Source organism: Dendrobates tinctorius, unplaced genomic scaffold (genome assembly GCF_039654945.1).
Source record: "Dendrobates tinctorius isolate UK_male_01 unplaced genomic scaffold, ASM3965494v1 ptg000201l, whole genome shotgun sequence".
Classification (NCBI taxonomy): domain Eukaryota; kingdom Metazoa; phylum Chordata; class Amphibia; order Anura; family Dendrobatidae; genus Dendrobates; species Dendrobates tinctorius.
This window is the reverse complement of record NW_027361868.1, coordinates 4722534-4746612: the sequence shown is the minus strand read 5'-3', so window position 1 is coordinate 4746612 and position 24079 is coordinate 4722534. Positions and strand designations below refer to the sequence as shown.

The window sequence follows — 24079 nt, the reverse complement described above, 5'->3', positions numbered from 1 at the left end:
AAGCCTTATCCTGGCTAAATCCACTCTGGGAGAGGGACGATCCCATGGTCTCTAACATCCCGGTTTTCCTGGACACCTTTCGTAAGGTGTTCGATGAGCCCAGACGGGTAGCCTCGCTTACTGAATCACTTTTCAACCTCCACCAGGGTACCCTGACAGTTGGTCAATACTCCATTCGGTTCCGCACCATGTCCTCCAAATTGGGTTGGAATAATGCGGCATTGGTCGGAGCCTTTTGGCGTGGGTTGTCGGGCAGAATTAAGGATGAGTTGGTGGGGCGGGATACTCCCACCACCCTCGAGGACCTCATCTCCCTGGCCACTCGAATAGACCTCCGGTTCCAGGAGGGCGCCCGAGAATCGGCGAGGGACAGGAGGCCCATTAGGCCTGCCCCGACCGCTAGTCGGTCCTTTAATCCACGCTCGCCTGGCCCTGTACATACTCCGCCTCCCGAGCCCATGCAGGCAGATCGGGTCTGGATGGCTTAGAGTCGTCAGAGGGAGAGACGGGAGCAGGGTCTTTGTCTTTATTGTGGGGGAGCATCCCACTTCATCCGCTCTTGTCCTGAGAGACCGGGAAACTCTTCCACCTAGGCCAGGTAAGAGAGGCCTTCCTAGGTGATTATGATTCCTCTCAGGCCCTCACACTTTCTGTTCTTCTACTTTCAGGGGAGAGGCGTGGGTCCGAGGTGGCCTATGTGGATTCGGGCTCAGCAGACAACTTCATCCGGCGTGAAGTTGTGGACAAGTATCGTATTCCCATGGTCACCCTGAAGAACCCCCGGATTATCGCTTCCGTTGACAGCAGACCGCTACAGGAATCCATCACCGTGGTCACAGAGGAGGTTGTCTTGCAAGTCGGCGCTCTCCACCGTGAAAGAGTGGCCTTCTACGTGTTGCCCGACTTGTCTCATGCCATTCTACTTGGCCTCCCGTGGTTACGGACACACCAGCCGGTACTCAACTGGTCTACCGGGGAGGTCTTGCGCTGGGGAGATCCGTGTCATGGTCGCTGTCTGAACCCCATTCATCCAGTTGTTCCCGCCCGCCCACCTCAGGAGCTCTCTGGGCTTCCCTCAGCCTATTGGGCTTATGCAGACGTTTTCAACAAGAAGGAGTCGGAGGTTCTTCCACCACATCGGCCCTTCGACTGCCCGATCGAGCTAATCCCAGGTTCTGCTCCTCCCAGGGGCAGGATCTATCCGCTGTCCCCTGCAGAATCCACAGTCATGTCTGAATACGTCACGGAGAACCTCACCAAGGGATTCATTCAGAAGTCTTCATCTCCCGCAGGCGTCGGGTTCTTCTTTGTTAAAAAGAAGGACGGTTCACTGCGCCCATGTATCGATTATAGAGGATTGAACAACATCACTATCAAAAACTGGTACCCACTCCCTCTTATCCCGGAGTTGTTTGACCATCTCAGAGGGGCACGCATCTTCTCCAAATTGGACCTCAGGGGGGCGTACAACCTCATCCGCATCCATGCCGGCGATGAATGGAAGACCGCCTTTAACACCCGTGACGGTCATTATGAGTACTTAGTGATGCCATTCGGTCTGTGCAATGCCCCGGCGGTGTTCCAGGAGTTCGTCAAAGAAATCTTTCGGGATCTCCTGTACTCCTGTGTCGTAGTATACCTGGATGACATCCTGGTCTTCTCCTCAGATCTTCCATCCCACAGGAGGACTGTCCTCCTTGTTCTTCGGCGTCTTCGGGAGAATCGTTTATATGCCAAGATGGAGAAGTGCCTGTTCGAGCAGACCTCACTGTCATTTCTGGGCTACATCGTCTCCGATGCCGGGCTGCAGATGGATCCCGAGAAACTGTCCTCCATTCTCAAGTGGCCTCGCCCCGTTGGCTTAAGAGCCATCCAACGTTTTCTGGGGTTTGCCAACTACTATCGGCAATTCATTCCGTATTTTTCCTCACTCTCCAAGCCGATCTCTGCCCTTACCCGTAAGGGGATCTCTGCTATCTCTTGGACACCCGAAGCCGAAAAGGCCTTCCAGTCGCTAAAACAGGCTTTTTCCACGGCTCCCGTGTTGATCTGTCCTGAGAGAAGCAAACCTTTCGTGCTGGAGGTGGACGCTTCCTCGACTGGCGCCGGGGCTGTCATCCCAGAGGACCGGTTCGGGCCGCCTATGCCCCTGTGGATTCTTCTCCAGAGCCTTCTCCCCTGCTGAGTGTAACTATTCGATTGGCGACCGCGAGCTTTTGGCCATCAAATTGACATTGGAGGAGTGGCATCACCTTCTGGAAGGAGCAGTCCATCCATTTGTTGTTTACTCGGACCACAAAAATCTAGCCTACCTCCAGTCCGCCCAGAGACTCAATCCTCGACAGGCTAGATGGTCCCTGTTTTTTGCTCGCTTTGATTTCGAGCTGCACTTCCGCCCTGGAGACAGGAACTCTAAAGCCGATGCCCTATCCAGAGTCTTTCAACCAACTGAGTCTGGGGAGGAACCTTCCCATGTTATCGAGCCTACGAGGATAATCACAGTGGCCCCGTTGTCTCTGCTTTTTCCACCTCCGGGCAAGACTCTCGTGCCAGAGAACGTCAAGAGGAGAGTTCTCCTGTGGGGGCATTCCTCCAAAGTGGCTGGTCATGCCGGAATTGGGAAGACCCTGGCTCTCATAACACGGTATTACTGGTGGCCCACTCTTCGTCAAGATATGGCAGACTTCGTCGCCTCCTGTTCCTCCTGTGCTAGGAATAAGACACCTCGTCGTCCTCCATTTGGCCTGCTGCTTCCCTTGCCGATACCGAAGTCACCTTGGGAGAGTATCGCCATGGACTTTATCACGGATCTGCCCTGCTCGTCTGGCTGTACGGTTATTCTTGTGGTCGTGGACCGCTTTTCTAAAATGGCGCATTTCATTCCGTTAAGCGGCCTTCCTTCCGCACCCGGATTAGCCAAGATCTTCGTCCATCAGATTTTCAGACTACACGGCCTACCTCAACGAATTGTCTCTGATCATGGAGTACAGTTTACGGCTAAATTTTGGAGAGCGCTTTGCAAACTTCTGGATATATCCTTGGATTTTTCATCTGCCTATCATCCGCAGACCAATGGGCAAGTGGAACGAACTAACCAGACGCTGACTGCATACCTTCGGCATTTCTCCAACGCCCATCAGGATAACTGGGTTGATCTGCTTCCTTGGGCGGAGTTCGCCTATAACAATCATGCCGGCGAATCCTCTACTAAATCGCCCTTTTTTGTGGTATTCGGCAAACATCCTAACAAACCTCTTCCTGTCACCCCAACCTCCGAAATACCAGCAGCCAACTCCCTGTTCCAGGAATTCTCTGAAATCTGGTCCGAGACCAACTCAGCCCTCAAAAGGGCCAGCGAGCGAATGAAGAACCACGCAGACAAGAGAAGGTTGGATCCTCCACCGTTTCACATTGGGGATAAGGTATGGCTTTCATCCAAGTACATCCAACTAAAACTACCCTCTTACAAGCTGTGCCCCCGGTACATAGGCCCTTTTGAGATCCTGGAACGAGTCAACGAAGTCGCCTACAAGTTGAGGTTGCCTGCTTCGCTCCGTATCCTGAACACCTTCCACGTCTCTCTCCTGAAACCTGTGGTCCTGAATCAGTTCCATCCTTCGCCTGCTCCAGCCCCTCAGCCGGTGGGTTCGGATGACACTTTCGAGGTAAGGGATATTCTTGCCATGAGGAGAGTTAGAGGGAGGACCTTTTTCCTTGTTGACTGGGAGGGTTTTGTTCCTGAGGAGAGATCCTGGGAGCCCTGGGAGAACATCAACGCCCCCCACATTCTTAGGAAATTTTTTGCCAGCCGCAGCAGGGGGCGGCGTAAGAGGGAGGGCACTGTCACGGCCCCTGGCTGTGACGGACTCAGCTCCTGCTGAGCCCATTTTTTGAGTGGACCCTCTGGGTCGTGGCACCCACCCAACGAGGGTGAGCTGACCTTGTGAGATTCCACCCCCTATACAGGGAGTGTCAGGGGCAAGACCAAGGGGGTGAGCCACCACGACTGCTGGGACCAGACGGCCGGCTCAGGGGACACTAGACGAGTGTCTGACGACAAGGACGAGCAGGAAGCAAGACGAGACTAGACTTAGGTGCAAGGTATCTTCATTAGAATAACACAGGATCACATACAGAGTAAACAAGCAAAAACGTGCGAGGTGCGCGCGTGGGCACGCCAAGGTCCATAACATGGTACGTGCCAGATGGCACGCCTAGGCACAGGTAATGGCATGATGGCATCGGACTCCGGACTGCTGGCAAACCGACAGGGTCCAGGGATCAGGCTGCGGACGTCAGCTCCGGACATCAGGCCGTAGTCATCTGGTTCCGGACCTCTGGCAACGGTCGGCAGGTTCCGGGCATCCAGCAGGCAAACCAGGGTTCAGGCAAGGAGGCACGACAGATATCCAAGCAGGGTGCGTGTTTAGGGAACACGCCAAGGTCCAAGGCTAGGTGCGTGTGTAGGGGACACGCCAGGGTCCAAGGCTAGGTGCGTGTGTAGGGGACACGCCAGGGTTCAAAGCAAGGTGCGTGTGTAGGGGACACGCCAGGGTTCACAAACGAGACAGGGTGCATGTGTAGAGCCACGCCAAAGCATAGGATAAGACAGAGTGCGTGTAGAGACACGCCAAGGTACAAAACAGAGTGCGTGTAGAGACATGTCAAGGTACAAGACAGAGTGCGTGTAGAGACACGCCAAGGTACAAGACAGAGTGCGTGTTGAGACACGCAAAGGCACAAGACAGGGTGCGTGAGAGAGACACGCCAAGGTTCAAGGCAGGGTGCGTGCTAGAAGCGACGCCAGGGTTCAAGGCAGGGTGCGTGCTAGGAGCCACGCCAGGCACAAGGAAGGGCTGCGTGCTAGGAGCCACGCAGGGACGCACACCTCACTGGCCAATGCACACGGCTGTAACGCCAGCACGAGGCACGACTAAGGCACAGGAGGGGGAAAAGGAACCTTCGTGCTAGGAGCCACGCCAGGTTCAGGGCAGGGTGCGTGCTAGGAGCCACGCCAGGGTTCAAGGCAGGGTGCGTGCTAGGAGCCACGCCAGGGCACAAGGAAGGGCTGCGTGCTAGGAGCCACGCAGGGGGCACGCCACACTGGCCAGTACACACGGCTGTACACAAACACGTGGCACTTACCACGGCACAGGAGACGGCCAAGGGGAACCCACGCCGGGGTTCAATGCAAGGACAAGGCAGGGAACAAGGCAAGGTTTACAGGCAGAAACAGAGCCAGGTCAGAGAGAGGACAGAGTCTAGCAGCGGAGCGTAGGCAGAAGCCCAGAGCCGGGCCAAGGGAAGACCTTGGGACTAGACAAAGAAACGAGCACTAAGGAGAGGAGAAATGGTGCGTGTGCCAGGGAGCACTACAGAGCACCATAGGAGAGAGCGAAGCAGAGCAAGCAAAGACTGAGACCATAGGGAGGAACACAAAGCAAGGAATAGCAAGGCAGAGAACACAGGGAGGACTACAAGTCAAAGCATAGCAAAAGCAAGACATGGCAAAACAGGCGAGGCAGAGAACGCAGGAAGGACTACAAGTCAAAGCATAGCTAAGGCGAGACATAGCAAACAGACTAAGACAAAGAACAGCAGAAGGACTACAAGGCAAAGCAAGGCAAAGACAAACATGGCACGAGAGACAACACAAGACATGGCACAAGACAAGAGGCGGAATACGAGCACGGAGCGTGTGCAGAGACGCACTACAGAGCAAAGTGCAAGGGCACAGAATAGAGGGAGCAACCCCACAGACCCAGAGCCTTGCAGGGAAGCAACACAATAATCAGGCCCTGAGCATAGGAAGAGGCGGCCTGATATAGGGCATAGCACCTCCTCCTCAGGTCAGCACCAGGGGAGCACTTCCGGGATTCTAGACATGACGAGATGATAGCAGAACCAGACAGTGCAGGATCTTAGGAAACGTCACATGATCAGGGTTTCAGACATGACGAGATGATCACCGAACCAACCAGTGCAGGATCCTAGGAAGAACACATGATCCGGGATTCTAGACATGACGAGATGATTGCAGAACCAGACAGTGCAGGATCTTAAGAAATGTCACATGATCAAGGACTCCAGACATGACGAGAAGATCACAGAAGGCAGAGCAGAAATGCAGGCATCCTGTAGCTCAGACATGAGGTGAGTGTGCACACTGCTCTAAGGGACATGCAGGACAGCAGACAAAGCATGCGCATGCACATTGCTCCAGGAGTTCTTGAGACAAACAGACATGGCAGACGTGACAGTACCCCCCTCTTTAAGCCCCCTCTCACCGGGGCTGGAAAGAAGAAAAAAAAAAAAAATTTTCTTCGGCAGAAACCAGAGTTTAGTACAAACCACTCCAACAATGTTGATCCGACATCTGAAACGGACACCTGCGCCCGTCAAGACACAGAAGCCATGGACGAGACAAGGGAATCCAGTGGGGAGGACTGCAGGTAGACAAGCAAGTCTTCTTACTCTGGCTGCCATCATTTCCAAATGAGTCCAGAGGTCAAGGGCCGGGTCTGATTTACATCAGAAGAGTGGCCGGGGTACCGCCATATTCAGGAGAGTCCAGGAGACAGAGCAGATCAAATTCTATAACAGACGGGTCATCAGACGGGTAGTCGAGGTACCAGCGGAGTCCATGGCCTGATTAACTGTGACGGACTCAGCTCCTGCTGAGCCCATTTTTTGAGTGGACCCTCTGGGTCGTGGCACCCACCCAACGAGGGCGAGCTGACCTTGTGAGATTCCACCCCCTATACAGGGAGTGTCAGGGGCAAGACCAAGGGGGTGAGCCACCACGACTGCTGGGACCAGACGGCCGGCTCAGGGGACACTAGACGAGTGTCTGACGACAAGGACGAGCAGGAAGCAAGACGAGACTAGACGTAGGTGCAAGGTATCTTCATTAGAATAACACAGGATCACATACAGAGTAAACAAGCAAAAACGTGCGAGGTGCGCGCGTGGGCACGCCAAGGTCCATATCATGGTACGTGCCAGATGGCACGCCTAGGCACAGGTAATGGCATGATGGCATCGGACTCCGGACTGCTGGCAAACCGACAGGGTCCAGGGATCAGGCTGCGGACATCAGCTCCGGACATCAGGCCGTAGTCATCTGGTTCCGGACCTCTGGCAACGGTCGGCAGGTTCCGGGCATCCGGCAGGCAAACCAGGGTTCAGGCAAGGAGGCACAACAGATATCCAAGCAGGGTGCGTGTTTAGGGAACACGCCAAGGTCCAAGGCTAGGTGCGTGTGTAGGGGACACGCCAGGGTCCAAGGCTAGGTGCGTGTGTAGGGGACACGCCAGGGTTCAAAGCAAGGTGCGTGTGTAGGGGACACGCCAGGGTTCACAAACGAGACAGGGTGCATGTGTAGAGCCACGCCAAAGCATAGGATAAGACAGAGTACGTGTAGAGACACGCCAAGGTACAAGACAGAGTGCGTGTAGAGACACGCCAAGGTACAAGGTACAAGACAGAGTGCGTGTAGAGACACGCCAAGGTACAAGACAGAGTGCGTGTAGAGACACGCCAAGGTACAAGACAGAGTGCGTGTAGAGACACGCCAAGGTACAAGACAGAGTGCGTGTTGAGACACGCAAAGGCACAAGACAGGGTGCGTGAGAGAGACACGCCAAGGTTCAAGGCAGGGTGCGTGCTAGAAGCGACGCCAGGGTTCAAGGCAGGGTGCGTGCTAGGAGCCACGCCAGGCACAAGGAAGGGCTGCGTGCTAGGAGCCACGCAGGGACGCACACCTCACTGGCCAATGCACACGGCTGTAACGCCAGCACGAGGCACGACTAAGGCACAGGAGGGGGAAAAGGAACCTTCGTGCTAGGAGCCACGCCAGGTTCAGGGCAGGGTGCGTGCTAGGAGCCACGCCAGGGTTCAAGGCAGGGTGCGTGCTAGGAGCCACGCCAGGGCACAAGGAAGGGCTGCGTGCTAGGAGCCACGCAGGGGGCACGCCACACTGGCCAGTACACACGGCTGTACACAAACACGTGGCACTTACCACGGCACAGGAGACGGCCAAGGGGAACCCACGCCGGGGTTCAATGCAAGGACAAGGCAGGGAACAAGGCAAGGAATACAGGCAGAAACAGAGCCAGGTCAGAGAGAGGACAGAGTCTAGCAGCGGAGCGTAGGCAGAAGCCCAGAGCCGGGCCAAGGGAAGACCTTGGGACTAGACAAAGAAACGAGCACTAAGGAGAGGAGAAATGGTGCGTGTGCCAGGGAGCACTACAGAGCACCATAGGAGAGAGCGAAGCAGAGCAAGCAAAGACTGAGACCATAGGGAGGAACACAAAGCAAGGAATAGCAAGGCAGAGAACACAGGGAGGACTACAAGTCAAAGCATAGCAAAAGCAAGACATGGCAAAACAGGCGAGGCAGAGAACGCAGGAAGGACTACAAGTCAAAGCATAGCTAAGGCGAGACATAGCAAACAGACTAAGACAAAGAACAGCAGAAGGACTACAAGGCAAAGCAAGGCAAAGACAAACATGGCACGAGAGACAACACAAGACATGGCACAAGACAAGAGGCGGAATACGAGCACGGAGCGTGTGCAGAGACGCACTACAGAGCAAAGTGCAAGGGCACAGAATAGAGGGAGCAACCCCACAGACCCAGAGCCTTGCAGGGAAGCAACACAATAATCAGGCCCTGAGCATAGGAAGAGGCGGCCTGATATAGGGCATAGCACCTCCTCCTCAGGTCAGGACCAGGGGAGCACTTCCGGGATTCTAGACATGACGAGATGATAGCAGAACCAGACAGTGCAGGATCTTAGGAAACGTCACATGATCAGGGTTTCAGACATGACGAGATGATCACCGAACCAACCAGTGCAGGATCCTAGGAAGAACACTTGATCCGGGATTCTAGACATGACGAGATGATTGCAGAACCAGACAGTGCAGGATCTTAAGAAATGTCACATGATCAAGGACTCCAGACATGACGAGAAGATCACAGAAGGCAGAGCAGAAACGTAGGCATCCTGTAGCTCAGACATGAGGTGAGTGTGCACACTGCTCTAAGGGACATGCAGGACAGCAGACAAAGCATGCGCATGCACATTGCTCCAGGAGTTCTTGAGACAAACAGACATGGCAGACGTGACACTGGCCTTGCTGTCACGGCCCCCGGGCCCCCAGTCACGCTCCCCGCCAGGCGTCCCATTGCGCGCGGCCATACTCACCTTGCCCGGCAGCCGCACTCCTTCCAGCCCCGGCGTCGGCGTCCCTCTCTGTCCGGCCCGCGGCCGGTGACGTCACCGCAGGCCTCGCGCATGCGCCGTAGGCCGCGGCCGGCTCTCCACATCTGAGCTGATCTGGTCTCCGACGGTGCCCTGCCCCGATTGCGCCGCCGGACCAATGGGGGCACAGCGGTAGCTATATCAGGCCGCACTCCCTTAGTGGAGGCGCCTGACCGTTGTTGTTCTTGCAGCACTTTAGGCTCCGTGCTCTCGCCTGGCATCAGACTCCCTGCCTTAATCTTTGTGCTTCCTTCCAGCTCTGCTCCCTGTGCCCATGCCTGCTCCAGTCCTGTGTCCGTACCTGCTCCAGTCCTGTGTCCGTACCAGCTCCAGTCCTGTCTCCGTACCTGCTCCAGTCCTGCTACCTGTCTCCATACCTGTTCCAGTCCTGCCTACCGGTGTCCGTACCTGCTCCAGTCCTGTGTCCGTACCTGCTCCAGTCCTGTCTCCGTACCGGCTCCAGTCCTGCTAACAGGCTCTGTACCTGTTCCAGTCCTGCCTACCGGTGTCCGTACCTGCTCCAGTCCTGCCTACCCGAGTCCGTACCTGCTGTCTGTCTCAAGCCTTGCCTACCCGGGCATCAACCTGCTGTCCTGTTCTAGTCTAGTCTACCGGTGTCTGTTCCAGCCGTCCTTACGCAGTTCTTCTTCCCGTCTGCAGCTCTGTGATCCATTCCGAGCCGCCCCTCTTGGTTCCGGCTACTGTGGCATTCGAACCCCTGGACCTGCGCCAAACGGTCCCTGTATAGGGGTCGGCCACACCTGGTTGCTCGTCCGGGGCCCCTCGGTGCCACGGTCCAGAGGGTCCACTCCAGGGAATTCCGCCTTGCCGTGTGCGGTGCTAACACCTTCGCCGAATTGTTTGGGACAATGTCCTCAAAAATAGGAGCACAGAAAATAAATGGGAAATATTTAAATCAGTTTTACACATCCACTGCGAGCTAGCCATACCGTACAGAAATAAAAGGGCTAGGAACAGGAGAACACCAATGTGGCTAAATAAGGATGTAAAAAGGGCAATAAATAACAAGAACAAGGCATTTAAGAAGCTAAAACAAGAAGGCAATGAAGAAGCATTAAAAAATTATAGAGAAAAAAATAAAATGTGTAAAAAACAAATACATTTAGCAAAAGTGGAAACTGAGAGACTCATTGCTAAGGAAAGTAAAACAAACCCCAAACTATTCTTTAATTATATAAACAGTAAAATGATTAAAATTGATGGTGTCGGCCCTTTAAAGAACAATGAGGGTGAAATCATAGAGAGCGATGTGGGAAAAGCCAATGTTTTAAATACTTTTTTCTCAACAGTGTTCACACAGGAACAGGATTTGCCAGGGGAAATGCAGAGTGATAATGTAAACTCCCCATTAAGTATTACCTGCCTAACCCAGGAAGAAGTGCAGAACTGCCTTAGTAAGATTAAAATTGACAAATCACCAGGCCCTGATGGCATTCACCCTCGGGTATTAAGGGAGTTAAGTAATGTGATAGACACGCCTCTATTCCTTATATTTAAAGACTCTATAGAAACAGGGTCTGTTCCTTTTGATTGGGGGCAAGCAAATGTGGCACCAATATTCAAAAAGGGGTGTAAAAGGGAACCTGGAAACTATAGGCCGGTAAGCTTAACATCTGTTGTGGGTAACATTTTTGAAGGGTTTCTAAGGGATACCATTATGGAATATCTCAATGTTAATAAATGTTTAACTCCATATCAACATGGATTTATGACGGATCGCTCCTGTCAAACTAACCTGATCAGCTTCTATGAGGATGTAAGCTCTCAAATGGACCAAGGAGAATCATTGGATGTCATTTATCTCGACTTCTCTAAAGCATTTGACACTGTCCCAAATAAAAGATTGGTCAGTAAGATGAGAAAGCTTGGGCTAGGGGAAAATGTGTGTTGATGGGTAGGTAGCTGGCTTAGTGATAGAAAACAAAGAGTGGTTATTAATGGGGCATACTCAGATTGGGCCAGGGTTACTAACGGGGTACCACAGGGTTCTGTATTGGGCCCCCTACTATTTAATATATTTATTAATGATCTAGTGGATGGCTTACTGCTGGGGAAACTGCTGGGGAAATCAGACATGGAAAAAGACTTAGGCATCTTAGTCAATAAGAAGCTAAATTGGAGTGCCCAGTGTCAGGCAGCTACCACCAAAGCAAATAGGGTCATGTGATGCATTAGAAGAGGTCTGGGGACACGAGATGAAAACATAATTCTCCCTCTGTACAAATCACTCGTCAGACCACACTTGGAGTATTGTGTGCAATTTTGGATGCCGGTACTCAAGAAAGTCATTACTGAACTTGAAAGGGTTCAAAAGCGGGCTACTAAAATGATAAATGGAGTTGGTTCACTACAATACCCAGAAAGGTTATCAAAATTAGGTCTATTTACTCTAGAAAAGAGAAGACTTAGGGGAGACCCAATATATATGTACAAGTATATCAGAGGGCAATACAGAGATCTCTCCAATGAACTGTTTGTACCAAGGACTGTGACAAGAACAAGGGGGCATTCTCTTCGTTTGGAGGAAAGACAATTTCTGCACCAGCATAGAAGAGGGTTCTTCACGGTAAGAGCAGTGAGGTTCTGGAATTCTCTTCCTGAGGAAGTGGTGATGGCCAACTCACTGAATGAATTTAAGAAAGGAATGGATGCTTTTCTTGTGAGTAACAGTATAGAAGGTTACGAATAACAGAATATTGTAGGTAGATGGTTGACCCAGCTTAGGGGAAGGAATTTTTTTCCCAATGGAGAAAATTGGCTTCTACTCTGTGGGTTTTTTGCCTTCCCCAGGATCAACAATGCAGAACCGCTGCACTAAAAATAGGCTGAACTAGATGGACATAAGGTCTTCGTTCAGCCTTCAAAACTATGTTACTATGTCACTATCTGTCTTGAATCAAGAACTGTATTAATTTCAGCACAACAAGAGGGATTGGGAAGAAAGACTGAGGGAACTTTGGAGACCCTGAGACTAAAAACAGCTAAAGGAGAGAAAAAAGTAATGTGACTCTTCTTATATTATCCTAAAGAATAAAAAAAATATTCTTCAGAGTGGAAAAGTGGGGACGTTGCCCATTGCAACCAAGTGAATTCAATTACATGACCATCAATTTTCGAAAAATTACATTGTACACATGGCCTCCATTCTTCATACCTGTGAATGGTTGTACACCGTGGTCATGAACATTTTCCTCTTTTCCCTCGTAGATGATGATCGAGTCATTTCCTCTACAGCTTGTAGACCTGTTGGGCGACGGGCAGCCATCCAGACTGACTCTGAGGGCAGAGTTGGACACGGACGCAATGTTTACAACTACACCTCGTGTGAAACTGGTGTCCTTCAAGCAACCACCGAAACCTGGAATGAAGATGAGAAACCAGTAATGTGCACTCCTCTCTCTGACAACAATATGACTAGAGTTGAACAGAACTCCACTTTGACTTCTGCAATCTAATTTTTTTTTATCACCACCTGATGTTTTTCTTTCATCTAAGGGTATGTTCACATCATGCTTCAGCCATACTTTTGTGTTTCTGACTTCAACCATGGAAATGGTTGAGAAAAAGCTCAAATGGAGCTCAAAGTTGCACATTTTCAACTCCGTTTGATAACTGAAATCTCTGGGGGCACAAATTCCATTTTTCAGAAGAACAGACTGAACCCCAGATGGACAACTGGGCCACACCCCTAAACTAATCCAGTCCTGACCCCAAAAATAAATTAAGATGCCAGACCCCCAAACTTATTCAAACTCTAAACGAGATCCTAGAATAAAAACTCCTGGTCACTAAACACATTTAGACGCAAGATGAAAACCTTCACTTTATTCAGGCCTCAAACCAGGTCCCTAAAATAAATCCAGACCAAATAAAATAAGACCAGATGCCCCAAATAATAAGACCAGGGGCCAGACTCCTAAATTGAATGAGTCCTCAGACTAGATGGCTATAATTATTTCAGACCCCAGACTAGACCTGCCCCTAAAAATATTCCAACTCCCGACTAGATCTTAAAGTTAAACCAGTCTCCGAACCAGACCACTATAGTTAATTCAGATTCCAGACTTCACCCTTGAAATAATTAGACCCTAGACCAGACTCTTAAAATTCTGAAAAATAGCACCATGTGACAGGCGCCACCACAGAGGACGTGACACATTACTTAGTTCTCACTGAAATCAATGATTTGTCAGTGCAGATAATTTGTCAGTAACTCTTGTTAATAAATTGGGGTCTTGAATACGGAACCCTCCCTCTATTAACGTAAAATTCCTTAATAAAGTGCTTAAAGATGACCATTTTGTCACCAGCTCAAAAGTGGCAACATTTTGCTCTTATTGTATTCTCTCCACTTCGCTGAGTATTCAGATTTTGGTTTCTTATAAATCAGCCATTCGCTTCCAGAGATATGGGCCTTTTAGTGTTAATTTTTATGGTCTTTACAAAGGGGTGTGGCTCACAGGATCGATCCTCTGGGGTGTGTCTTTAGGTGGCTCTGCATTTATATCCTGTGAGTCATGCCTCCTTGGAAAAGACAATACAAATTAGTACTAAATATAAAAGTCCATATCTCTTGAACCATAAAATTACAAATTTAAATACTCAGAGAGGTGGGAATCAAATAAATTGGCCACTTTTGACCCTGTGAAAGGTCCTCGCAACAGATTTTTTTAAAATTCCTTTAGATGCGGTGTAATCATCTCAGCTATCGACACACAGTCCTCAAAGGTATTATCAAGAACTTGAGATATGCCTTCTATATCAGATAGATGGGGGTCCGGCACTCTGTCCCCCTATTGATTATCAGTTTCCAAGTCCTACAGCCGCCTGAGAGATACAAAGAGCACAGCTCCATACACTGTGTAGTGGCCCTTCTTGGGTACAGCAGCTCAGCTCCTAGTGAAGGGAATGTGATCCAAGCTGATCAGTTGGGTGTGTGGGATATGGAACCCCCACCAATCTAATATTGATCACTTTTCCTAAGGATTGGCCATATCAATATCGGAGTCTTGGACAACGCGCTTTAACAGATCTGTTACTGACCAGGTGAGTTTCTTTCCTTACACAAATTGAATATAAGGTATGGTGAGATAGAGGCAACATAAATTTACACCCATAGACTCTGTAGCAAATGTAGCCGAGCTGAGTTGGTCTTTGTAGCAAAGGAAGCTTGTCATTTCAGTTAACTGCTCAAGATGTAATGGTTTTACATTGGACTGCTGAATAACTTATTGAGAAGAAGAAATGCTGTAGTTGACAAATTCCCCACTGCGACACGTAAATGTGTTGCCATCGTATACCATCCATACCGATCTGCGCATGTCGGCACCCTCTTCTCCTCCACCGATAAATCAGATTGAAGTAATCACTGATTACCCGGGATGCCTTGCACCATTCAATTCTGTTTTCTCCGCAATGACAATAATCTGAAAACTATTATTGATGCGTCCATCCCGGGTAATTAAATTTCATATACAGCGCCCTTCTATCACTGACGCCTTTCCCGGCTTTATCTACTGGTCATATACTCATCATTGTATGAATTAAGGGCAGAAATTAAAATGTCCCAACTTCATATAGATAAAAGCTGATCTGGAGACCCGGGCCGGCTGCGTGGAGGCGGACATGACTCTGCATTCATTTAAATAGATTATTCGGAGTTGGATTTCGCAGCTTGTTTGATGAGATTAAGTGACGGAGGTTTGGGAGGCACATAAAATAGAGATGTCATACAGTACATGATACAAAGTATCAGTCACACAACAACAATCAGTATAATATACAGTCATACAAAACACAGTGACACAAGAGAAAAGTGTCGCACAATATAATGTACCCATACAACACACACTAAACGCAGTAACACATATAACGTACAGCCGCCAAATAACATATGATATAAAGCACCAATCATACAACACGTGGTAATAGACCTAATATAAGGGGCAGAACACGATCACACAACACACAAAATAACGTACCATAATTCCAACACACTGTAAAACATTATAAATAATCCTACAACACACAGTAACACATAATACCATGTACAACGCATAGGGAAGTTCAAATTCTGGGCTTATAGATTTCATAGTTTTAGATTTAATAATAAAGTATTTCATTCGGGTGGGACCAATCCGAACAAGCGGTACACAAATTAAGGAATCAAAATATTCACAGAGGAGCAGAATATTTAAGGTTCCAAGTCCGAAGCAGGATTCATTTCATCTAGTCTGGTAAATACCCTCTTTTTTTAACAAAAAATAGATTTTTTTGTATTTATTAATAAACTATTGACTGAAATGACAGGAAGGAAGGGAGAGAGGAAGGGTGGCGGGAAGAAGAAAGGAAGGGTTGCAGGGAGGAAGGAACAGAAGGGAAGACAGGAGAAAGGCAGTATTTAAGGAAAGGAGAAAGGGAGGGAAAAAAGGGAGGAAGGAAAGAAGGAAAGGAAGTGGGAAAGAAGAATGGAGACCTGATGGGTGTAAGGAAGGAAGCAAGTAAGGAAAGAAGGCAGGAAAGAGGGTAGGAAGTCAGGGGGGAAGGAAGAAGGTAGGAAAGGAGGGAGGAAAAAAGGAAGGGAGCTGGGAAAGAAGGATGGAAGAAAGTGTGGAAGGAAAAAGAGAAGAGGTTTAAGGGAATTAAAGATGGAAGGCAGAAGGCAGAGAAAAAAGAAAGAAAAGAGAGCACTAAGGAATGATACCAATAAGGAGGGTAGGTAAAAAGGAAGGTAGGAAATGTTTAGATAAAAAATAAGAAAGAAGGAAGGATAAAGGAAGGCGATTAGAACAAAAGGAGGGAAGGAAAGAAGGATGAAAGGGTGGGAGGGACAGAAAGAACAAAGGTAGGAAAGATAGATAAAAGGGGGAGAGGAGGGAAGGAATGAGGGTGAAAAGAAGAAAGGTAGAAAAGAAAGAGGGAGGGAGAAAAAGGAAGGAAGACAAAAATTAAAGGAAAAGCATACGGTATATATGACAAGAATACGCTGAAAGATGGATGTATATGATGAGATAGATATTAGGTAGATAAGATATGAGATGAACAGATAGTAGGTATACAAAAATAGACGATGGATAATAGATTTATCAGAGATATTAAATACAAGATACTTTAAATAGATAATTAGTAGCTATGAGGTTCCACGTCTGGGTTTATAGATTTTTCTTCATTTATACATTCCGTAGTAGATAGTAAATACTATAATATTCTTCTCTCTCCAAACAATACAAAAATAACAATAAAGATTGACTTTCACAATGTAGACGCATCCTTCACTGAGGGAAGAAATAATTGCCAGCTCAGCATTTTCTGTCTCTTTGAAAAGTTCTCAGGTCGTGAAGACTAAGTAATAAGAAGCAAATTATGATGTAGACAGAAGCCTCGGGGGAGCTGTATTGAGATCATGTATTTCAATAAGGCTCTCTGTAGTTTTCACATGATAACAGATTTTGGTAGTCATCCCTGGAGAGTCTCCTCTGTAATAGCATTCATTGTACATGCAGCCCTCAGACTCCATCAATCTGTGGGGTGGATTAGGAGAGGGGGCATTAGGAAACTTGCTACACTGAATATTAGAACCGGGATGAATGTAATTTACTCATCAGCAATCTTGATAAGAAATAAGTTAAAGGGGTTGTCTCATCACAGATGGCCCCTTTAATATAAGAGCCACCTGAGATCACCGGCAAACAGCTGCTCATTTTCCCAGTATCATTCGCTACTGGGAACATATAGTATTACATGCAGCTAATCACGAGTGGATTTATTGTATGGACGTTTTCACTGGTTCTTCACCCTGACTACAACAGGAGGGTATAAAATAACAACCATATGGCCCAGATAAGATAATCCCTTTAAACTTTAAGTCCTGCTCCATGTTACTTGCTCTCTCGTTTTAACTTTAAGCATTTAATATCCAGTGACATTTCAGAATAAGCTGGAAAAACACAATTTCTGGCCATTATATGAACTCTATCTTGCACTTTTCACCAGTTTTCGCTTCTGCTGGCTCTGTTTCTAACTATCAGTTGTCTCTAAGTTGGGCAAGTTGGACTATGATGTCTTCTCCATAGACAACACACAGAGGAAAGGTATTCATGCTCTACTGTCTCTTTGTAGCACATGTGCAGAAGCATCTAGGACATTATACATCGGTAATGAGCAGTGTAGCTGTGAATTCAGCTCTGCAGAGCGTTAAACATTTACTAGAAACTAGTACAGGTCTGTGTGTGCCTCTCTTTTTCTGTTTTTTTTCTGTTTCTTCCTCCCCCAAGCCTTTTTATAAACTATAACATAGCAGCAGTAAACTGATACTGCAGTGAGCTGGCAGTCTGTCTTAAGCAAGGAAGATATTAGCAGGAAGGAAATGAGGGAAGGAGGGAGGGAGAAAGGAAGGAAATGAGTGAAGAAGGGGGCGAGAGAGAGGAAAGAAGGAAATGATGATAGAAGTGAGGGAGAGAGAGGAAGGCAATGAGGGAAGAAGGGAGGGAGAGAAAGAAAGGAAATGATGGAAGAAGTGAGGGAGAAAGAAGAAGGAAGGAAATGAGGGAAGTGGTGAGGGAGAGACGAAGGAAGGAAATGATGATAGAAGTGAGGGAAAGAGGAAGGAAGAAAATGAGGAAAGAAGGGAGAGACAGGAAGGAAGGAAATTAGGGAAGTGAGGGAGAGAGGAAGGAAGGAAATGAGGGAAGAAGTGAGGGAGAGGAAGAAAGGAAATGATGGAAGAAGTGAGGGAGAAAGAAGAAGGAAGGAAATGAGGGAAGAAGTCAGTGAGAGAGGAAAGAAGGCAATGATGATAGAAGTGAGGGAGAGAGGAAGGCAATGCGGGAAGAAGGGAGGGAGAGAAAGAAAGGAAATGATGGAAGAAGTGAGGGAGAAAGAAGAAGGAAGGAAATGAGGGAAGACGTGAGGGAGAGAGGAAGGAAGGAAATGAGGGAAGTGAGGGAGAGAAGAAGGAAGGAAATGAGGGAAGAAGTGAGGGAGAGAGGAAGGAAGGAAATGATGGAAGAAGTGAGGGAGAAGAAGAAAGGAAATGATGGAAGAAGTGAGGGAGAAAGAAGAAGGAAGGAAATGAGGGACATAACAGCTGACATGTTCCGGCTTTGATGCGGGCTCAGCGCCGGAGCCCTCATCAAAGCAAGGGAGATGTCTGATGATGGACTGTGTCATTGGACATTTAGGGGTTAAGAGATAGATATTGGAGCTGGGGCTCAAACCCAGCGCTTAGAACTTTAGAGCTAGATTTCGGATTTTACAAGTTTTTCATAGCAAATGATCGGTTTAGGAGAAGTGGAAAAAATGGCTCATTAGTGGAGAAAGAAGCACATTTCTCTGATAAGACTAAGTGCAATGTATCTTATGTTTGCTGGTATCATTTATGCATCCAAAAGTTTGTTAGAAATGACAATGTCCATTTAAGCCCTTTAATAACAACTGGTAAAACTTTTTCTAAATTCCATAATCTTACCTTGTTGCATATGAAGTTCTGGAAATAAGATTTGTACAGACTCAGGGACTCCTCCAACAAAGACTGGAGAGTTAACCTTTATATTGAGAGCTTCAGGCTCAACCATCCGTTCCATCAGGTTATTGAGCCGGATATAGAAATGTTTACCCTCCTTCTCTAATAATAGGTGGTTCCATCGGCCATCGCAGTATGAAAGCCCGGCCCAAAGATGGCCGTGTACCAGAGAGGAGTTACTTTTAGATTTCACATGAAGGTTCCCGTTATCTAACTGAACCTATAAGAAAAAATAAATAATGCAACATTAAATTTTGTATCATGATCTCTACTGCTAAAATCATTGAATTAATAGAAAACTTGCTCCTAAAAAAAAACAAAAAAAACTCCTACGAAGTCCAACCTGTGGCTAGTCTTCATAGGATACCAGTAATTACAGTATATAATGCACCACAATATATCGTTGTGTATTGTACAAGTGATCAAGAGATCACCGGTTCAAGTCCCGTAAGAGGAGCAATAAAAAGTGCAAACAACAATAAAAATATTAAAAAGGAAAAAAAAAGAAAAAACAGTAAAGTTTAAATCTCCCCCGTTTCTACAAAATATGTAGAAACTGAAAAAAATAATAATATTTAGTAAATCTGCATGTGTAATTGGCCAAAGTAGTTTTTTTGGTGGCCACAATTCCCCCCCAAAAATGCAATAAGAAATTATTAAAACATCGCATGAACCAGAAAATGATATCAATAAAAACCCCAGCTCAGCGTGCAAGAAACAAGCCCTCATACAGCTATATTGAAAAATGTAAGAATCCCAGAAAATGACGGCACAAAAACTATTTTTTTGTTTACCAATTTCTGAATTTTTTATCCACTCTCATACGGATGTGTGGATGAAAAAAAAAAAAATAAAGTTAAGGCTCTTGGAAGACGGAGAGAAAAAAAGTAAAAGTGCAAAAACTAAAAAGCGTCCAGGCTTTAAGTGCTTCAACAATGAAATTTCATCTATGGGATAGTTGAATAATTCTAGTCAAGGGGTATAAGCACTGACTGTCAGTAAGGGTTAAAAAACCCAAAAGATGGCCAAGGTCACGTGAAAACGTCATGCTGCTTGCTCCATGTTTGCACATAAGTGGGATGTTTTTCTGTTTCAATGTTCTGTTGCTCCTGAGCCCCAAATCAAAGGAGCCGTAGACAATTGTCTAGTTTGCCAATCCTTAAAATTGTCCCTGCACGTTGGAAGGATCTATCCATGCTATAACTTCTACAATGGATCCAAGTCCCATCTACAAGAAAGTTCTATCTTGAAAGCACCTTCGATATGCTGCATCGATTAATCATCCAAGGAGAGGAGGAGGAGGAGGCGGATGCCTTCACAGATCCGTAGATTGGTCTTATTAATTAAATAAAGCACTTGTTGGAGCAATGACCACAAGGGCAAAGGTGATATTATCCATGATTATGTCTAAGATTTACATCTGCCTTTATCTGCAGCACGTTTATATTATTGTATTGCACTTTCTTTAATTAATAGGATGCAAAATTCCAAGGAACAATAGTCGCTTCTTGGAAAAATGAATTTGATTTTTTATTTATTTATTTTCTTCAATCCAAGCAAATGTATTTGCACCTTCTGATGTCTTTGCGGGTTCCTTTGGATAAAATGTTTTTTGGCCGATTTAGGGCAAATTCATCTTCAACCAAATAACTTCTTATGTTAAATGGTGAAGACTTTTTTTTAAAAGATTTACTACCATGAAGATCTGTCTTCTTTGCTTATGGAAAGATCACTTTGTTTTCAATATATATATATATATATATATATATATATATACAGCTCTGGCAAAAATTAGGAGACCACCACATCAAAACCCTGTCATGGGCAGCCCATTCTCCAGACCTGAACCCCACTGAAAACCTCTGGAATGTAATCAAGAGGATGATGGATAGTCACAAGCCATCAAACAAAGAACTGCTTACATTTGTGTGCCAGGAGCAGTGTGATAGACTGGTGGCAAGCAAGACGCATGAAAGCAGGGATTAGCAATTATGGTTATTCCACAAAATATTGATTTCTGAACTCTTCCTGAGTTAAAGCATAAGTATTGTTGTTTCTAAATGATGATGAACTTCTTTTCTTTGCATTATTTGACGTCTGAAAGCACTGTTGTTGTTTTTTTTTTTTAATTTTGACCATTTCTCCTTTTCAGAAAAAAACAAACAACATTTATTGTAAACATAAAGAGAGAAGGAAGATCCGTCACTGGAGACTTGATAAAATCCACGATAAGTTTTATTCACATAATTTCATGATAAAACCATAAAGGGGAAAACAGGCCCCCACGCCTGACGCGTTTCGAACCTTAAACCAGGTTCTTCCTCAGAGACATTCCTAATTTTCTAAACATTTATTGTAGTTTGTAGACTAAAAGAACAATTTACCTCTTACTCAAAAATATATAAAGAGAATAATCAGACAAACTGAACATTTGGAAGTAGTCTCTTAATTTTTGCCAGAGTTGTATATATATATAGATATATATTATATACCATATATAGACATATACTGTATATGTATACTCAATGTATGTGTAGGTATATATATATATATAAATGTGTGTATATATATATATTTTTTTTTTATTTTAAGCATCAATATAATTAAACTAAGACTTGCTTTTTGTAGGAGTAGTGGCACTTTTTGTTTTCTATATATTGGGGTCCAAAAATATATACAATTTACGCTTTTTTATGCGAAACTAGTAAAAATAACTCAGAAAATTATAGACTTTTGGGGGATTTTTTTTAATGCCAAGTGCGGTATCAATAATATTTAACGTTGACATTATTCTTGTGATACTATATATCTTTTTTTTTTATTGTGGATTGTTTTTAATCCCTAATGACCTACAATACACTTTTTGTGACCTTACATCCTTTTTGTCTTCCACTCAACTCTTTAGGCCGGGATCACACTACGGTGTGTGATGCGAGAAACTCGCACGAGTCTCTCCTGCCGCCAGCACTCAGGACCGGAGCTGCGGCTGCATAGAAATACATGCAGCCGCAGATCCGGTCCCGAGTGCCGGCGGCAGCGCCGAGTGTTGATGCAAGAGACTCATGCGAGATTCTCACATCACACACGGTAGTGTGATTCCCGGCAGACTAGCTCCTTCTTTAATGGCCCATAATGGAGGAACCTCTGATCCCAAATGTATAACCCTTTGGTTTCCTGATGGTGCAGGACTGGCCTGGGGATACAAATAGTGCAGTTAACTCTGGGGTCTCAATATAAAAATATTCTAACTGTTATGTCAACACCTTCTGTGCCCTAATAGCAGATTGTATCAAAGTGACACAGAGGACAGTGTAATAAAAAAAGTCCTAATAAAAAAAATCATAAAAATATGAAAATTTCTGTTTTACATTCATTACCTAAAAGCAAAAAGATACACGCATGAATTTACTCAGTGTGACGTATAAATTAATAACCTGTGCCCAAAAATTTAAAATTTTCACCCCCCATAAGCAAAACTTCACACAATCACACATCTATGAGCAAATACAGTAATATATTCATGGCTGCTTGAAATTCAGAAAGTTAAAACAAAATAACTTTAGCTGGTCATTATGGGGTTAAACGTTGACTTTTTTTTATGGAAAAATAAAGAGCTTCATTTTTTGGAGGTGAAGACTTTCATTTTTTTAAACAAATTTTATTTAAAGGGGATGTCCACTTTTAAAGAAAATATTTTTTTTTACCTAAATGCATGCGTTTGGGGCTAAAAATCATATTTGCTATTGGGTTTCATTAAAATTTTTTGCAAAGTTTGGCTTTTATAAGTTTTTTCAAATTGCAATGTCCTTATGGTCAACGGTTTACTCCACTCTCCCCACTATAAACACATGCATGCTCAACCAATCTGAGCCTGCATGTGTACGGGGGTGGTTGGGAGAGGTATAGTAGTCTTTGGCCGAATGACATCTAAGGTGCATGAGCAACTTAAAATCAAGTGTGCCGATACCTGGATAGCGCTGATTCCACCAGATCCGTACTGCACCTACCAGGATATAATCTGGCCCCTCTGAGCTGTATGTGAAGAGCAGGAGACCTCTCAGCTGGTCAGTTTTAAACATGAAGGATATTTCAATGTCTTTGACATCAGGAAATACAGAAGGAGCCAATTCAAGGAAACCTGAAATAATAAAAAGTCAGAGACATAATTGTAAAGCCCAGAATCCAGGCAGGAATAGTCAGAAGAGGTGAGATATTACCAAAGCCTAGAAAGTGTGCTCCCTGCTCCGCCGACTCCGGGCAGCCCTCCCAGGTCTCATACACGTTGTGTCGTTCCTCGGCTTTATCCCAGTCCAGCAGCCGCCATTCTTTGGGATTGTCGCTCTTCTGTATGAATATGTCACCAAGACAGCCAACAAAACTCCTCTGGATTATTTGCGCGTTACCTGTGATAAATTACACACTGAAGTAACCATTGTGGAGGAAGAAAGGAATAAAAGGGAAGAAATGATGAAAAGGAAGGAAGAGGAAACAAGGAAAGAAGAAGATAAGGAGGATGGAAGGATGGGATTAAACAAAGAAGGAAGGAAGATAGGAAAGGAAGAGAAATGAGAAAGGAAGGAGGGCATGAAAGGAGGAAAGAAGAAAAGAAAGGAAGGAAGAAAAGAAAGAGGGAGAAAGTAGGATGGGAGGAAAAAAGGAGAAGAGTATACGAAGGAAGGGGAAATTAAGATAAAGACAGGACATGAGGAAGGAAGGAGGGAAGATGGAAGGAATGATGAAAGAAATGAAAGCGGAAGAAGTAGGAAAGATGGTGGGATGGAATGACTGGAGGAAGAAAGGGGAAAGGAAGCAAGAAGCACATATGGGAGTACAGAAGAAATTAATAAAGAAGGAAAGATGGATGGAAGACAGTAAAGAGGCAGGTAGCAAGAAGTAAGGAAGGCAGACAGGAAGTAGGAGAGGAATGAAAGAAAGAATGTCCAAGCCCCCCTTTAGAGCAAATAGCCTGGGGGCTTCATGGGATTGCGGCACTAACGTCCCATGTTGACGAAAGTCTAGTCTAGTTAGGATTGAGTCTTGTCATGTCCCGTTATTTCTCTTAGCAGTGGGCTTCTATTCCTTTCTTCCTCCCTTTTTCTTATGTAATGTCTAATGGTATTCACCTTCTCTAGATTGGTCTCTTAGTCTTCAGGTACCAGGCAGAAATGATCCTCAGGAGCCTGATCGGTGGACAGATTTCAGAGCCAAACAGAAGAGCCTTTTTAAGCCCGGCATTCCTGTCAGAAGTCTCACAGCACTTGGGATTTTGA

General features: G+C 46.1%; 1 protein-coding gene across 1 annotated transcript in view; it reads right to left on the bottom strand.

Moving 5' to 3' along the window:
- USH2A (usherin) overlaps positions 1–24079 on the bottom strand; it is a 994545-nt gene that overhangs the window by 511731 nt on the left and 458735 nt on the right. The window contains exons 24-27 of the mRNA XM_073553328.1: positions 23027–23207; positions 22817–22947; positions 18756–19029; positions 12444–12647 (exon numbers count right to left, since the gene is read on the bottom strand). Coding sequence (XP_073409429.1) covers positions 12444–12647; positions 18756–19029; positions 22817–22947; positions 23027–23207 — 790 coding nt within the window. The remainder of the gene's footprint in view (positions 1–12443; positions 12648–18755; positions 19030–22816; positions 22948–23026; positions 23208–24079) is intronic.